General features: G+C 37.5%; 1 protein-coding gene across 2 annotated transcripts; it reads left to right on the forward strand.

Moving 5' to 3' along the window:
* The first annotated feature begins 385 nt into the window (after window positions 1–385).
* prcp (prolylcarboxypeptidase (angiotensinase C)) lies at window positions 386–11,955 on the forward strand. Of its 2 annotated transcripts, XM_056757271.1 has the most exons (10): window positions 396–506; window positions 715–897; window positions 4,451–4,591; window positions 4,782–4,883; window positions 4,978–5,159; window positions 5,658–5,809; window positions 6,029–6,201; window positions 9,125–9,292; window positions 9,519–9,706; window positions 10,975–11,955. In XM_056757271.1, exons 1-10 carry the CDS (start codon window positions 504–506, stop codon window positions 11,177–11,179), a joined length of 1,497 nt encoding a protein of 498 aa, XP_056613249.1. In that variant the 5' UTR covers window positions 396–503; the 3' UTR covers window positions 11,180–11,955. The 2 variants fall into 2 exon arrangements, with proteins under 2 accessions (XP_056613248.1, XP_056613249.1); XM_056757270.1 differs by having other exon boundaries at window positions 386–897.
* Window positions 11,956–17,280: the final 5,325 nt, after the last annotated feature.

Here is a 17,280-nt window from a genome sequence, read left to right on the forward strand (position 1 = left end):
AAGTTTGGGTTAAAATTGGGATTTTAATTCATGCCTCCTATAAACTTACGAAATTCTGTACAATGGAGGTAAAGTTCATATTGTATAAAGTTACATTTATAATCATTTTAATATTTAATTATAGACGGTTTCAGCGGCAACGAAGTAGGCAAATGTTGGCCTAAATTAACTTCTGGACATCTGCAAAGGATCATTTACTTAGTTGTTTTTATTTAATTCGTATAATTAAATATTTTATAAATTATTATTATTTTAGCCGCTATCCAGACCGAGAGCGGACGTTAATTTAACAATGAAGATGGGATTTTAGATTAGCAGCTATTTGACATGGGTATGGAAACAGAAAGACTACAACACCCATAAACCCCTGCGCTGGTCACGTGCTTACGATACGGAAGAACGTTTTGTTGTTAAACCAGTTAAACTACACTTTACCCAAACACGCAGAAATATAAGACAAAAGACGCACGGACTGAAAAGACACTTTAAATTACTGTACACATATGGTGAGCACATTTTTCATGGAAACCGAAAGATAAACTTCTTGTAGATTGAGTACGAAAACCTACGACCACAGTGTCTGTTATACTGTAATTGTCTAAAAAGTTGCACGTCTCGCGTCATGAATCATCCACAGTAGCAAGTAATTTGACAGCTCGCTTCCTTTTCCGCTATTGCTTATAAACCATGGGTGTGATGTTTCCACATGGACAGTCCAGTCATTCACTCAGCTCAACCATGAGACTGTCCTGCACTGCTGTTTTCTTCATCTCCATCTTCTTCATCTTCAGCTGTCATGCACTGGCTCTCAAACCACAGCTCTTAAGCAGACACAGGATCAAAATCTCGCCTGATCACCGTCCTCTCTCATACACAACTTTCTACTTTGATCAGCAGGTAGTTTTTTCATTATTTCATTGCTTTTCCTTACTGTAGGTTAAAAGTATGTGAATCAAAAATGCATATTTACTAGACTACTAACCAACATTGCGTGCACATTAAGTGAGAAAGTAAACTTTTCTGTTGAGTGGTTCACTGGTTGACTAATAAAGTTAAATGTCCTTATAAATGTCTCACTGAATTTGTAAGCCAATATTTAAATACACATATTACCTTAATGTTTTTTTTTTGGAAAAGATTACTACTGATTATAACTTATAATAAATACAATATTTTTAAAGCATTTCCAGGTTTAAAGCGGTCAACCATTATTGTTAATGTAATAAATTAAGGACAATATAAAACTTGTGATCCATCATATTGTTATCACTGTGTTATTTTGCAGCTCACAGCGGGTTTTATCTTTATAGTCCTCGCATGTCTGCTCATTAACTTACTACTCATCTTCCTGTAAGGATTTCCTTTATTCTATGTGTGCATAATCTCTGCGCTGTATTGTGTCTACAGGAAATTTCCTTTTCCTTTCAGCCCCCAATGGCACAACCAGATTTCTAGGCTTGGTCCTGCCTGCAGAGACTTATCATTTGATGCATGGCGTTCTGCCAAAAGGGATTTTTGATCGGCTGAAAGGGAAACTGTAAAAGTCCCTTTATTTTTGTTGCAGTGTGATTGTTTCAATTCCTTAAAATCACACTTGCAGTGTTTACTTCAAGTGATTTGCGTTTTGCTTTTATGTAATTATTGAAATGAAATGCTGTCTTTGGTACAGAGCTTTGAGTTGTTTAATAATTTACATTTCAGGAATATTTAATCTCGCGCTCAGCCTGATGAAACGGCCTGGAACTGAATGTTTCACCTGATGTCTGTATGAAAGACAGACACAGGAAAAGCCCTGCGTCTCACTTTAGACAAAAACAAGCCTGTTAGGACTTATTGTGAGATTAATTACTGCTTGACCTGTACAGACTGAAATGAAGGCCATTGTTTCATCCTCTGAGCCCTCAGGAAGATAAGGCCATTTCCTGACTTCTTGCTCTTTATTGATTTGGTTTTGTTCTTGTCAGCAGTTTGTGTGCCTAACAGCAGCCTTTAGTTATATGGTAGCAGTCAGGGCTCTTAAAAACTAACGCAAAGAATATAAGAACAAAATAAACAGGAGGTGTAGTGTTGTCCATGGTTTATATTCTGTCTGTGGTTGATTTTTCTTGAACCATAGAATATATCCTCTAGCTCTTTTGCGGTGCATGAGAACGTTTTTTTTTTAATTGTCATTATTATAAGTGAACACAGAGAAAGATATTTGTAAGAATGTCTGTAACCAAACAGTTCTGGGGCACTATAGACTTCCATAGTAGCCAGGAAAAAATACTCCGCTACAGTAGTGCCCCAGAAATGTAAAGTTTCCCACATTCTTCAACATATCTTCTTTTGTGTTTAGTAGAACAAAGAATTTGATACAGTTTTGAACAATTTGAGGGTGAGCAAATAATGACAGAATTTTCATTTTTGGATTGAACGGTTCCTTTAAACTAGCATGTTGTAACATAGTGCAAGATATGCTAGCTTTTGTGGTGAATTGTTGTGCATTGATCTTTTCTTTAATAAAATAAAGAAGACTTTCTTTCTTCGGCAGAACACAAAAGAAGATATTTCGAGGAATGTTGATAACCAAACCTCATTGGCTCCCATTGACTTCCATTTTATGAACACAAAACCGGGACATTCTCAGAATATCTTCTTTTTTGTTGTACGGAAGAAAGAGCCATATACAGATTTTTCGTGACAAGATGGTGAATTAATAAAGACTGACGTTTTATTTTTGTGGCATTTTTATCTATCCTTAATATTAAATGTGTAACATTTAAAGCACATGACAAGTTGTGCCAGTTTTAGTTCAAATCTATATTTGACTCTTGCTGGAATATGTGCTACTGTGGTTTTATTGTTCTCTTGGCTGGTACACAATATGATAAAATAGGTTACAAAAGAGTCATGTGACACCTTGACTTCCACATTTTTACATAGAAACAGGTTGTAGACTGATGTCTTGTGACTTGGTAACAGCCTTATTCTCCATTCTTATATTTTTGTTCTCTTTGCAAAAAAAATGTATAATTGAGAAACTAAAATGACAAATCCCTTCTGAAAAAACAATTGAAGCCTGCCCAAAACACAATAAAAAATGTAGTGTTTAGTGGTTTTATTAGTGGTTAGGAGAATTGCATTTTATATGATGGAAATTTTCTCTGGAAAAATTGTCCCTAGGGTGTGAGTGCGTGAGTGAATGAGTGAGTGTGTGTGCCCTGCGATGGGTTGGCACTCCATCCAGGGTGTGTCCTGCCTTGATGCCCGATGACTCCTGAGATAGGCGCAGGCTCCCCGTGACCCGAGGTAGCTTGGATAAAGCGGTAGAAAATGGATGGATGGATGGATGATGGAAATTTATGGTGTGGTATGTGATAAATTATTTTGCGGGGTGTTATCTGGCAGATAATTCCTATTAGAATAATGCTCAAAACACACAGTAGTTTCTCTTCTGTTGTTTTTTTCAGCAAGGATGTGTGTGCCAGAGAATTTAAAACAACCAGAAGGTTGCGCTGCAGAGTTTTGCACTACTGAACTACCGCGCTTGTTATGGTCCAAAGTACACTGAACTGAAGCTAAAATCCTTGTATTGGTTTGGAATTTATAAGATTGTGTTTATTACTTGAGACTATAATGGTCCTTTTAAAGCTCATAACAAAATGTTTATGATATATTTTAAAATGTAATTATTCACAAAAAAATTGATAGAATTTCTCACAGTTTTAAATGATAAAAAAACACACACAAAAAGCAAAAATCGCCTTAAAATAACCCTTTAAACATTACAGCCCACACAAAATAACTCACTAAAGCATGTGAATATATCTGACACTCATTTGACCCGCAGCCAGCTTCTAACTGCTGTTGAATGAATGTAGCTGTGAGCACTCGGAGTCCTTTTGCTGTCACTGGCTCATAAAATTTCTGCCTCTTTTGTGGCCAGCGCAAGGAGAAAGAGGGTATTTACAACAAAACAAAACACTGGAGAGAACATTCTTTATTAAGTGTTGGGTGGGATTCAAGAGGGAAAACAGCATCGCAGCTCTGGGAAGAAAATTTAACAGTCTTTTTTACTCCTTTCCTCAAACTTGGAGAGTTTTTGGAAATGGAGGACAGTGGACAAACCTTGGACAGAATGAATGGATATCACAGTTCGGCTAAAACCGGAACTAATGTGGCATCCCTGACGCTGGCACTAGATTTTAATACAAATTGAGCCTAATTATCCCTCCGTCCTGCGTTAAGGTTTACACTCAACAATACATGGTGGCTCAGGGCCAGAAGATTCCCGAGAACACCCAGGAATGAAGACAGTGGAGCGTTATTACTGTACTGAGTAATAGAGGCCCTGTCCTCTTTCATGTCCGACCACTTCCGGCCATCTTGGATATCCCCTTTTTCTATCACAGATTGCATGTAGACTTATTAAATATAACAATTGTTTTCGTTATTGATTTAATTACAGATCGACCATTTAGGGTTTTTGGAGAATGGCACATTCAAGCAGAGGTACCTTCTCAATGATCAGCATTGGCACAAAGAAGGAGGTCCAATCCTGTTTTACACCGGCAATGAGGGAGACATCGCTTGGTTCTGTAACAACACTGTAAATATACCAGTCCCACTATAAATGTCACTTTTATATGAAGAAAGAGTGAAGTAGAGATGTATTTGTATAAATGCAGATGTGGCTAAATATACAACTGAAAAGTGACCATCCAGAATAAGTCAATTTCATAAATCCGTTAAACAAAATGCACTAAAGCTGAATTTCTCTATCTCTGATTTTTTTCAAGGGTTTTATGTGGGATGTAGCCGAGGAGCTAGGAGCCATGCTGGTTTTTGCCGAACATCGCTACTATGGAGAGTCCATGCCATTCGGAGATGAGTCTTACAGCGTAAGCCCCGACCGCTGATCACAAAGAACAAAAGTGTGTCGCAGCTAACCAAAGAACTAACTTTCTTTATGTGATTGTTGTTTCTTTCCTTCAGAATGCAAAGTATCTGAACTACCTGACCTCAGAACAGGCTTTAGCTGACTTTGCAGTTTTAATCAAAGCTCTGAAAGGAAACATTCCTGGAGCTCAGAAGAGTCCAGTCATCGCCATCGGCGGCTCTTATGGAGGGATGCTGGCCGCCTGGTTGAGGATGAAGTATCCCAGTGCTGTCATAGGGTGAGGTTTCATATGAGTGCATTAAAGGAATAGTTCACCCAATAAGGAGGGGGAGAAAATTATGAGAGAATAAAAAAATTTGACAGGCTGAAATATTATTTGTATCTACAAATTATCTACTTTAATTTGATTGGTTGAAGGTTGCAGTAGAAAGTAGAAAGACACAACATATTATAAGTTGCATATATGTAAACGTGACATGAACAGTATGTCAATAATACATAAGAATCAATAATAGTAGTATAAAATCTATATAAGCGCTAACATTCAATTAAATTTTAGACAGTCAGTTATATTTCTAATTATCTGCTATATAGATTGATTATTCAAATTATTAATAAGTCATCTGCTGTCCACACTAATCCATTTTGTTTGAGGTACATTTAGTGGCCATTCTCACACCATGTGTTTTTTTTGTGAAAGATTTCTCAATTATTAGTCTGTTTACACACATGCTCACATCTTCTACCGTTGCCTTATTTCTCTCTGGTCTTTCAGTGCTCTTGCTTCATCTGCACCCATCTGGCAGTTCATCGTGCCCTGTGGAGGTTTTTACCAAGTGGTCACTCGTGACTTCACCAGTGGGGGTGTCAACTGCAGCAGTAACATCAGGAGGTCTTGGAAAGCTGTTGACGGCATCTCAGCAACAGGTTAGTGAATGTGATGTCTCTGCTGCTTGTCCCCAGATTCCTGTATAACTTGCGTCATGTTGTATCTTGCACTGCTGCTTTAAAGTCTCCCACCATGAGCATTGTGTACCATTTAGTACCACTCTGTTTCGCTTTCTCTAGTTGTTTCAACAAACACTGTGTTTTAACACAAACTGAATTTTGGTGTAACAAAATCATTGATTTGTTGTTGTCATGTAGTTAAAGGGCTTCAGTGGCTGTCTCAGGAGTTTGGACTATGTTCTCCTTTAAAGAGTTTAGAGGACGTATACGCATTCAAGGCGTGGCTTCAGGAAACATGGGTGAATTTAGCCATGGTGGACTATCCGTATGAAGCCAACTTCCTCCAGCCACTCCCACGCTGGCCTGTCAAGGTACAACATACTTAAACAATGATATAGTACTACTAAAGCTTGGTAAATGACCAAAATACCATTGTACTTTCACATATACACTGGTACTGCATGTATACCCTGGTATTTACATTGTACTCCAATGTATTTCAAAAAAGAAATCTTGAAATACCACAAAGATGTTTGTCTAATGCACAAAATGAGCTATTGTGCTCCTTATTGATCAAGTTGTCTTAAAACAAATCAAACGTCATTAACAATGCAATTTGACTTTAGGAGCAGAATTTTAATGCTACTTCACCTGTATATTTTTGTTGCTCAGATGATTTCCTCAGTAATGTCGACTTACCCCTGATAAAACTCAAAATGATTTGTTGTATTTATTAGCATCAGAATGCTAACACCTTCATTAATGTTCATAAAGGTTTATTGTTATGTCACCCTGACTATTAAGCTGTTGTTCAGTGCCGGTCAGAAGCTGGTATTATGAAATACGGTTTCTACTGTATTATGAACTTATAGTTCTTTTTAATAGTTAATTTTAGGACGATTCCTTCACTCTTGAAGTGGAGATGTTAGCGACATCCAGTGGCGAGGTTTTGAATTGTAACCAACGGCTCACTCCATCCCTTTCTTTTGAAGCAGTCCGGCAACTGACACAGGATAAACATGTCGGCATGTTTTTGCTTTTTTGCTGAAGGAGATTTTACTTACGAAACGCGCTCTGTAGAGCAGTTTGTCCGTTTAGGGCTACTGTAGAAACAACATGGTGAATTTCATTTAAGGGGAACCGTGGTGTATATGTAGATAGAAATAGCTCATTCTAAAAGAATGAAAACATATCGCTTCATCATGTAGGGTCTTTATACACCTCTGAAGACATAGTTGTGCATATTATATTGCATTTCTGTCAATAGATACTCCTATCACACAATTGACCTTTAAACAGTACGCTTGATATTTAAGAGCTTTCAGGTATATCATCTTCTGTACTTGCTCTTTCCAAAAAACTTGTTTTGAATGTGAATTTGCAGACTGTTTAGACAATACAAAAGTTCAGTTTGTTTACTCTTGTGTAGTTTTCTTCCCCCCTCACATCTGATAATATATGCAACCCCTATGGGTGGCTAAAGGGGTTTAGGCAGCGGGTTGAAATAGGAGGCTTTTTAATGACAAAGCTAATGTGATTATGTGAGTGACTGGGAGAAGGGGGTATTGAAAGCTTAAGAGTGGGAAATCTGTTGCCGGAGATGAATGTGTCAGCTTAATCCCATCTGAAAAGTAGTGGTGCTTTGGACAGCCAGTGGGGATTTTGTCATAGTACACATTCTGCTCGGACATGCGTGTAGCTCATCTCATGCACGGAAGAACCTTCTCAGACGAAAGCCTTAGTGTAATACTGTTCAAAGTAGGGAAGGAAGGAGGCGGGAACCGACGAACATTGAACAACTTTAATTCAAATAAACAAACACCCAAACTAAAATTCCAAAACCAAACATAATGTCCTGGTCCTCTCTCATCGTACAGCCCTGTCACGCCTCCGTTTATGCTTCCGATCTCCTCGGTGAGAGATGTGAGACCGGTGCTACGAGCAGCTGACACTTATCACTCGCGTCACCGGCCCCGCTTCGTTCCCTTCGTTCCCGCCTTGATCGTTACTCTTAGCGACACCATTACACGAAATCAAATGCATCTCATGGATTTCTCTTCTGTCTAAGGTCACATTTGAATAAATCCAGATTAATCACGTTGTTTGCATTTTTAAATGTTTATGAGGGTTTTTAAAAAGTCGCTTGTTTGCACTGGAATATTGCAATTTTTTCTAAAAGCTACTTGGGACACATCTAGCTACTTTCTTAATAAGTCTTAGCGACTAAGCGAAACATTCTGCTTCACTTCTACTGCCCTGCGAGAGCGAGTTTTTGACTTTTGCAATGCCTCTCTTGTCTATTCCTTTCAGTGCCTACCAGAGAGAAGCAGCTGAAGACCGCACTGATGCTTGAATGAGATTTGCAGTTTGCATGTACAAAAAGTGTTTCCAAGAACTAATCACTTATTGATCTTTTTTGAGCATTTATGGTTACGAAGCGTGATGAAACCCCAAGACTATGGACGTGTAAACATGAACACAGACGGATTTTAGCTGTTCGATGAAAATTACTGCTGGCGTGTAGTGTTAAGGGGTCCAGTTCACTCACTATTACGTAGTTTTTGTTGTCTACCATCAGAAACACAAAAATAATTAAGTATAAAAAATGATAGAACTTAAAATAACTTTATTGTGCATTTGGGTGAATTGTTTAAATATAAAATTATATACGAAGACATAAAGTTCTTAGCTTGTCAGATACTACGTGATGACGTAGCTGATATGCAAATTAGCGAGTGGCGTCAACTGGCGACATTTAGCGACTTTTCGGGCAGGCCTCAGCTACTTTCCGTTGAAAAGAGTTGGCAACACTGGGTTTATTAGTTGAGTTTTAAACCACGACTAAGTCCTTTTTTGTTTCACATGAGTTTATCGTTTCACATGATTTTCGCACATATCTGCATACCTTCATATGTTTTTCAAGGCTTGTTTGTCTTCCGAATGTTTTTCTCTTTCGTTCCAACTTGTCGGTGATAGATCCCGCTATAGTGGAATTCCTTTCCACACAATTTCACATGCAAATCAGATGATGCCACACAAAGCACAGCAAGATCTTTTCACAGCACAATCTTTATGTACATTCTCTAATGTGAACTGGAACATATGGAGCGTTCTTGTAGACAAATAAATCAATGTGATTTGTGTTTTTCTTGTGCAGTAAAACATTTCATCTCTTTGAACACAAAGCAGCTGTAATCTATAGGACTATAGCACGTATTCCTTTCATCTCGGATGGATACTTTACTCTTTAGAGTTGTTTTACTGAAAGTTTAATTTTGGGATGGTGATTCTCAGGAGGTCTGCACACATCTTCAGTTTGATACTGGCGTATCAGACAAACAGCTGCTGCACGGCATCTCTCAGGCCGTAAGAGTTTACTACAATTACTCGGGAGATTCGCCCTGTCTCAACACCTCACAGTCTGCCACTGGGAATCTGGGCATCCTGGGGTGGTTCTACCAGGTAGATATTCACACATTGATTTTTAAATAATGTTGACAGTGTGTACTAAATACCAATGTATGCCAATACCATTAGTATTTTTAAACTATAAACTTCAGGTTTATTGTAAATTGGCAACAGTTGTAAAGTGAAGAAGTTAAAGGTTCTCTGCCGAATTAGCTTCATTGTGTTGAATGATGTTTATTTGAGAACTCAATGTCACATGATGTTTTCTTGTATTGTGCAGTCCTGTACAGAGATGGTAATGCCAATGTGTACAGATGGTATAAATGACATGTTCGAGCCACAGCCGTGGAACTTTCAAGCCTTCTCTGATGAGTGTTACGGCCAGTTTGGAGTACGTCCACGAAAAGACTGGGCCGAAATTGTGTATGGTGGAGGGAAAATAAGTGCTCACAGCAACATCATCTTCAGGTAGAATTGTACATGATGAGAACAACTATTTTGGCCACACACGTATTCACGCGATGCCATAGAAGAACCCTTTTCGGTTCCACGATGAACCACACTTAACTTCTGGTTCACTTTGCTGTATTCAAATGTTTTAATGTTGTGTGGGATATATTTTGGTTGGTGTAGAGTATTTTCACGGTAGCATAAAAATATCTTACGGTACTATACCGTAGGGCTGTCAAGTGATTATTCTTGATTAATCACATCCAGAATAAAAGTTTGTGTTTATTTTTGGATTTAAGAACACATACATATAAATGCATGTATACAATTAATAAACGTTGATATAGAATTTCAATTATTGGTAAATATAAATTAATACAATTAAATATATCCTAAATATATATATATACACAGGTATGTGTATATATATATCTTTATATATATATATATATATATATATATATATATATATTAATACACAGAAATCACAGATAGAAATTAAAACTATTGTATTTACTATAAAACTGCATTGTACTCTATAATATAGTATAGATATATAATATAATATAGTTAACTATATTAATCGGATCAATTGTAGCAAATACTGTAGTATACATAAGGATAATCCACGGCAAGACGTGCATTAAAGGATTTTAATGGACGACGTGGAGGCGAAGAACAACGCGAAGTGTATTAAAATCCTTTAATGCATGGCTAGCCATGGATTATCCCGCTTACACCAGGTTTTTTTGCCAAATTAAAGCTTTAATTGATGTTTACGGTGTCATTTTATATCAAACGGGTGAAAAGGACGGTTATTTTACGGTTATTATTATGCTTTACTGTAGTAAATACTAAAGTGCACTAGAAACTTTTCACGTGAGAACTCATTCAAATGCGCAACAAATTTCATTCATGTTTATAAAGGGAAATGTTAGGCTTCCTTTAAATGTAAAACTAAAACGTTCAGTAGATGGTGGCAATGTTGTTCTGATTTAGTGAATCATTCAACCAATTCATTCAAAACGACACATTTTTTAATTCAAGAACAAATCAAGTGTCTTGATGAATGCCTCACTGAATCATTATTTTGGAGGGAAACACAGCAAAAAGGTTAATGTACGAATGCAACATAACTAACGGTACCACCTTTAAAAATACAAAGCGGCATCGCTGGTAATTTGAAGCTTTAGCATCGCGATGCTACAGTAGCATCAGTATACCGTGCAGCCCTAGTGTGCAGATGCTATATTTACTGAAATCTTACTGGGTGTTTTATTTTTCAGCAATGGAGATCTTGACCCATGGATGAGTGGTGGAGTAACCAAGAGTATCTCTGAATCTCTGGTTGCCATTATGATTGAAGGAGGAGCTCATCACCTCGACCTGCGCTACAACAACGAGTACGATCCTGAGTCAGTCATCAGAACACGAGCACTCGAAGTGCAGTACTTTAGAAAGTGGATCAAACAGGCAGCAAGTACTCTATGACCATTTGAAATTTTATTTTTATAACACACTTGAGGAAAATTGGAAAGACTAAGAATAAAACATCTCAGTCGCATTGACTGTGTGTGTTGAGGTCAGCACAGCAGGTGCAGGCTGCTTTGTGCCAAAGTAAGTTATCGCTGCACTGGTACTCAAACCAAAGCTAAGAATGCCAAGATTTGTAAAGTTTTCGGGGGGTGTAGGGTTGTTTTATTTCTGGTGTTTTGGGAATTTGTTAAAAAAAAATCTAAAGTGTTTAATTTTTGTGCATGAAGTGTGCAAATGAAGGATGTGCTTTGCAATTTTACACATTGAAAGTTTGTTTTACCTGTTTGGATCTACAATAAGTTATTTGCTGTTTAAATTGAGCAAAGAAAGGATTCAGAAAATACCAAAAGCAACAACACTCAGGGTAAATAATTTTGACCAACGGTAATAATGACAAATATTTTCTATCAGCCATGTTTTTTTTAATAATGTACCTAAAATACAACAAAAAACACCACACCACCAAAAGTATTATTGCAGTCAACGACAAACCATATGTTGTGGAGGTCTAAATTTTGGAGAAAAAAAACTTGAGTATCCAGACATGATCATCATATTGTCTTTATTGTAGATTGCATAGATGAAACTCAAATCACTGACATTAGCTGGACCTAATAAGTAATCAGAGTTATTTTTCTCTTCATGATTTGATTCACTCTCAAAATATGACGTGTGTGTCGCCATAACACGAAACAATCCATTACGGAATAAACACAAATGAATGAAATGATCATTTCTTAGTCTGTTTCTCCTTATCTCTACTCCAGTGTGATTTAATGAAAACCCACAGACAGACACTGAGCAATAAAGTAGCTAGCAGGAGGTATGCGATGTAAAATACTGACATTGTGCCCCGTGTAGACAGAGCTGCAGGACTTCTTCAGACCTGCATTCACTCGCTGGCAGCTCCTGCTTCTCTAAATTGCAGTATCTAGACATTATCTGGTCCGTGGAGAACTGCCTCCTGCTAATATTATTATTATTATCACAGCCAGAGAGCAGAGAGGGATGTTTTGATGGTCTGGGGATGGTCGTAAGAATTGATGTATGATGACTTCTATTCTTTGTTGTTTATGAAACAATCCTGTTTAGTTTTTGTGGTAATTTGTTGATGTCTTTAAGGGGGTAGGTGGGAACTGTTGATCGAAGCAGTAAGCTGTTGTTTTTACAATGGTTGCACAAACAATTCATCACGATCGACTAAACGCTTAGAGGACGCATAAATTAAAATCACAGGTTTAACCCAAGCTTTTGTTATATAAGAGGGAATCGTATTCATGCGTATGTCGTGTAAGTGTCAGAACTGAAAACGCCCTTGTTACTGAGATTACATCTGTTATTGACACCAGACTCAGCGACCAGCAGGTTCTGGAATGCACCTATCTATTGATATCTATTGATAGGTTGAACACCACCTCCACAGAAAAAGATAAACAGCTATTTCTCTAGCCCCGCCCACTGGTTCGCGCATGATAATTCTGAAGTAAAACAAGTGGCGCGGAACCAGATAGATCAAGCTAGCAATAAACAAACATGCCGTTAAAGATAGCTAATTATTGTGCCGCCCCTGGTTGTGGAAGAACACAGTCGCTTCATAACCTTCCTTCAGATTCCGATATTAGGAATCGGGGGTTAAAGTTTATTTTTAAAGACGTTCTAGCTCATGTGGGAAAAACATGGAGCCTTTGTGTTTATTTCATTTCTCAGAGGATTCCTTTGTGAACAAGGTACAGGTCGACACTGAATTTGTGGAGAGACTAAAATTAAAAGCAGTGTTGTGCCGTCAATATCGGATCTGATAGTAATGGCGCAGCAATCTTACGTGAGTACGACATTTTTGTACTATGCATCACTATTGCTTTGTTAGACATCGCTTGATGTGTCATGAGCACTGCATTCGCACAAGATTAGTATTACCTGGCGACCTCTAGTCATTTGTATTAATAGCAGAGGTTGTCTGGGAATTGTGCGAATTAGGATCTCTGTGATTTGGTGGGCTCATAAATACATTTTTAAGGTTTTATCCACCGTTTGCGAATAAGACTGTTTTGAAGTGTTTTGGTATTATTTCGGGTGCTGGTGATATCCATAAGTTCTCGGGAGTCTCCCGTTTGTTTATTTTTCATGGAAACTATCGTAACATTTGAGACCCGCGATCGCGGTGATCTTGTGTCTGGTTCGTGATCAAGAGTCTCAAATGCTGACAGGTACGGTCATATATCATTAAACACCATACAACTATAGGCTATACAAACTATACCCAAAGCCTTGCCATCACATCTGGGAAATAAGTCAGTAAATTTGAGTAAAATCATCCCGTTCAAATGCATCACATGAAATACTGATGTCAGGAGGTCATTTATAAATCACAGGAGGTCTCCAGATAATACTAATGCCGTGCGAAAACTGTGAATGGTGCTAATGTGTAACATAACCTCACAGGAGGCTCCAACTACGCAGAGCCATTGAGGGAGAGAGTTCTGCCAACGGATGTCCGAAACGCTGGAGTGTCACTTGATTAATGGAGCCTTCAGATAATACCAGGAAGTTGTGTTTTCTCTTTGAATGCTTTATTTCTTTCATTTTTCTATTCATTAAGTTAATTTCGTCTTTAAATGGGATAAAAGTTTACCTCAGTTGGTCTGTTTAGTCGCAGCTCCGTGCGTAACTAATAACTTCAGGGAACTATTGAGAGCCTGTGCCACATGATTCATGGAGCCTTCAGATCTTTCTATTTATTTTCTATTCATTAAATTGCTTTCGTCTTTAATTGGGTTATAAGTTTACCTGATGTGGTCTGTTTAGTCGCAGTTCCATGTGTTACATGTAACTTCCAGGAACTATTGAAACTGTGAAAAAACTGTTGCATTGGAGTCAATGGCTCTGCTGCTACGCAAACTGCTATCCAATCAAAGCAGTAGGCGTTTACTTATAAAGTCTTCAGCACGCCCATTAAAACTGAGAGTTTGTAGAGCTGGCCTCTAAACCCTGGAACGCAAACCTCATAAGTAGACCTCATACAACAGTATTAAACAATAAACAAGATCAGTTCATCACACCTTCAATTCTTAAATGTGCGTGAAAGATCACGGTATATACTCATAAACGTTGCTGCTGTTAACTTTTGACATGTTCGTGAATGTACACCGGTCTGTTACTGCTGGGACATATCCATGCCTCTAAGCATGACAAGACACAAAATAAAACGTGATTGGTTGCTTCCATGGCCATACCCACCATTGAGGTCCCTAAGTCCAGACCTCTGTAATTTTGTCTCGAAAAAAATGCCAATTTAGTAGAAAACCGGATCAGATCTGATCTACCTCAGCTGTATAACAGCACTCTTAAGTGTCAATCTGATTGAGTTGGCCAATCAAATGAAGAAAGGCGAGGTTTACTTTCCAATCATATGAAAGAAGGCGTGAGTTGCTACTGACAGAAGTCATGCTCGAGTTAAGTAGCTAACTGTTTAATGTTTTATAGAAATGTTAGCGTCCATTCACATGTCACCTCTACAAAATGCATTCAAATTTTGACAGCTTCACTTTCTTCCTCTTTCCAGAGCGCCCGGGAGTTTATACTCTCGTATTGAGCGTGTTTGACCCGCGTCAACATGTAACAACAAACCAGGGTAAACGACCTATTGTAATATCCAGTAATCCAAACTACAAAACGCCGAAAACATATTATTTACGTGATTAATGTTACTTTAACACGACAAAAACATTACCAGACCTTCACTAGTTCATGCTAAACTGCGTGGCTTTGACTCAGGTGTGTATATGTTGTGATCAGTCTATTAAATCAACTATATGATTTGCAAATAATTCAAATGCTTCACTTTTAAACAAATTCTCGATGTTAATTCTGTTTCTGTATTATTTTTAGTTGACCTATTGTTAATAAAAACCTAAGTTTATGCAACTTCTGTAGCTACACAAAAAAGTTAAAAGGACTGTTCACTCAAAAATGGAAACCTTTTAGCTTTATGTATTTTCAAACCCAAATGGATTATGATCCTTCATGAAAGACAGTTTGTATTTCAATCTGGTAGTATTTGTATACTTTCTGGCCAGACAAACGTGGACTTTCTTTGGTCATCAAAGGGTAAACCCCATTCAAATATCCCAAACATGTGATGAGGAATTAAGCAAATCTCGTACTCATTCAGAATATTAACTTCTTAATGTCTTTTAGCATACAAATGAAGTCAAACACGATGGATAATTGGTGGGGGGTTTCAACACTATTCCACTTTTCTCAGGACCATTCATTTAATGTCCTTTCTTCTTGTCTGACACTTTCATCAATCAAAAACGTTACTGGTATTTTGCTGACAGAGAAAGCTGGGTGTCTAGATGTGTCTGTGTCACTGCTTACACTGAGACCACACACTAATGGACAAGAAGTGTGTTTGTGATCATGGAAAGAGTGTCCGGGGGGATCAGGGAGTCAGAGGGAACTGGGTAAAAGCGAGTGGGTGCTGAGTTTGTAAATTCCCCGGGTTGAAGGGCGGGTGCGCGATGTGTAATGATAACCAAACAATACTCACTTTCAATGGTCCGTTTGCTTAAGCAGCTTTCCACAGACGTGAATCGAAAGCGGAAAGATGAATGTTGTTCCCTCGGCCGCCTCATTTGTTCTCACACCCCACTGAGTTTGTTCAACTTAGTTTGACCTTGATTGCATTCGCCTCTATAATTTCTTTTTTTTTTTGCAAATGTTTTTCCCAAGAAATTTGTATATGTGGAGTAGATCTGCAGTGATGTTCTAGGTACAATCAAAGTTGACCTAAATAATAGGTCCAAGATGATAAAAAGAAATGTGTATGTTTGTTGCATGTTGATTTTGGTTTCACGTGGTTTTTGAAAACGTTAATTGATTTACTGACTAATGATATCAGGTGGTGCAATCATCATAACATGTGTATTAAACACAGTTTCAGAAAGCTTTTATGCATTTTCTAGGTATAACATTATTGAATAATATCATGCATTTTTTTTTTAAGTTTAACAGGGCTTTATTCTCAGATATAATTCCATGATATGATCACACACCTTAAAACAGACTTCAAGTTTATTTTATTAAGTATGCTTAAGTAAAGTTCAAGTGTATTTTATGCTTTATGTAGAAACTAATATCAAAAAACTAGTAGTTCTCTTGTAACTGTACTTTAATACTATTTTAAAGTAAATTGGCCCACTTCTTAATTTATAAAAGTGTACTTTAAGTGTAGTTAACTCACTTTCTAACACAACTAGTTCAACAAAACTTTTGCTTGTCTAATATTTGAAGCACCTGTTTATTAAGTTACAAATACAAATCTTACGTTATTATTTGTATTGTTTTTATTTATATTATATTGATATATATTTTTCCTTTTAAAGTAAACTAAATATTTTTTTTAAGTATTACTAAAACTATTGTATATATATGTATGTATGTATATATGTATATATATACATATTGTACTTTAGTTTTGAAGTATATCTCGTGCAAGTATAGGCCAAATATACTTAAAACCTCTATTTAGTCAAGTATACTGAACTGTATTTTTTTGTACACAAGTGAACCCTTTTTTACCAAGTAAAGCTTTTGTTTAATAAAAACAAACAGCAAGGGAGTGTGACGTCATTCGCTCATTTACTTGTAACCTCATGAGTTGGTTCCAGCCAAAATTGCCTGGCCGTTTCTGCAAGTTCAAGTGTTTAGAGATCTCCTCTGCCTCTTTTCTTTAATGTCATGCAATTCTTTTCTCTGTTTTCTGTGTCAGTATCCCCTTGCCCAGCCTCTTTGATCCCCTCGGCTTTTATGTGGCCATAGAAACTTGTTTCCGGAATCAGTGCGTCAATGCCCTCAAACGTGAATGACTAGCATGTACAAAAGCTCAGTGCGGGAAGACGGGAAAATATCAGCCGTTCGTCTGTTGATGTCACCGTGCCAAAATTAGGCTCCTGAAGAGAGAGAGAGGGCGGTCTGGAGACTTGTTGAGAAAGAAAATGAAAGAAATCCAATACGCACCCCAGGGCCTTAATGTTTAGAGACCAAGACCAAGC

The sequence above is a fragment of the Triplophysa dalaica genome, chromosome 9 (assembly GCF_015846415.1).
Source record: "Triplophysa dalaica isolate WHDGS20190420 chromosome 9, ASM1584641v1, whole genome shotgun sequence".
Taxonomy (NCBI): Eukaryota; Metazoa; Chordata; class Actinopteri; order Cypriniformes; family Nemacheilidae; genus Triplophysa; species Triplophysa dalaica.

What these genes read in the sequence shown, in the direction of transcription:
- prcp (XM_056757270.1), top strand. Translation starts at nt 688, where the DNA reads ATGGGTGTGATGTTTCCACATGGACAGTCCAGTCATTCACTCAGCTCA. An exon ending in TATCCCAGTGCTGTCATAGG is followed by an intron (nt 5,160 to 5,657) that starts GTGAGGTTTCAT and finishes CTGGTCTTTCAG; the next exon opens with TGCTCTTGCTTCATCTGCAC. An exon ending in TCCTGGGGTGGTTCTACCAG is followed by an intron (nt 9,293 to 9,518) that starts GTAGATATTCAC and finishes TGTATTGTGCAG; the next exon opens with TCCTGTACAGAGATGGTAAT.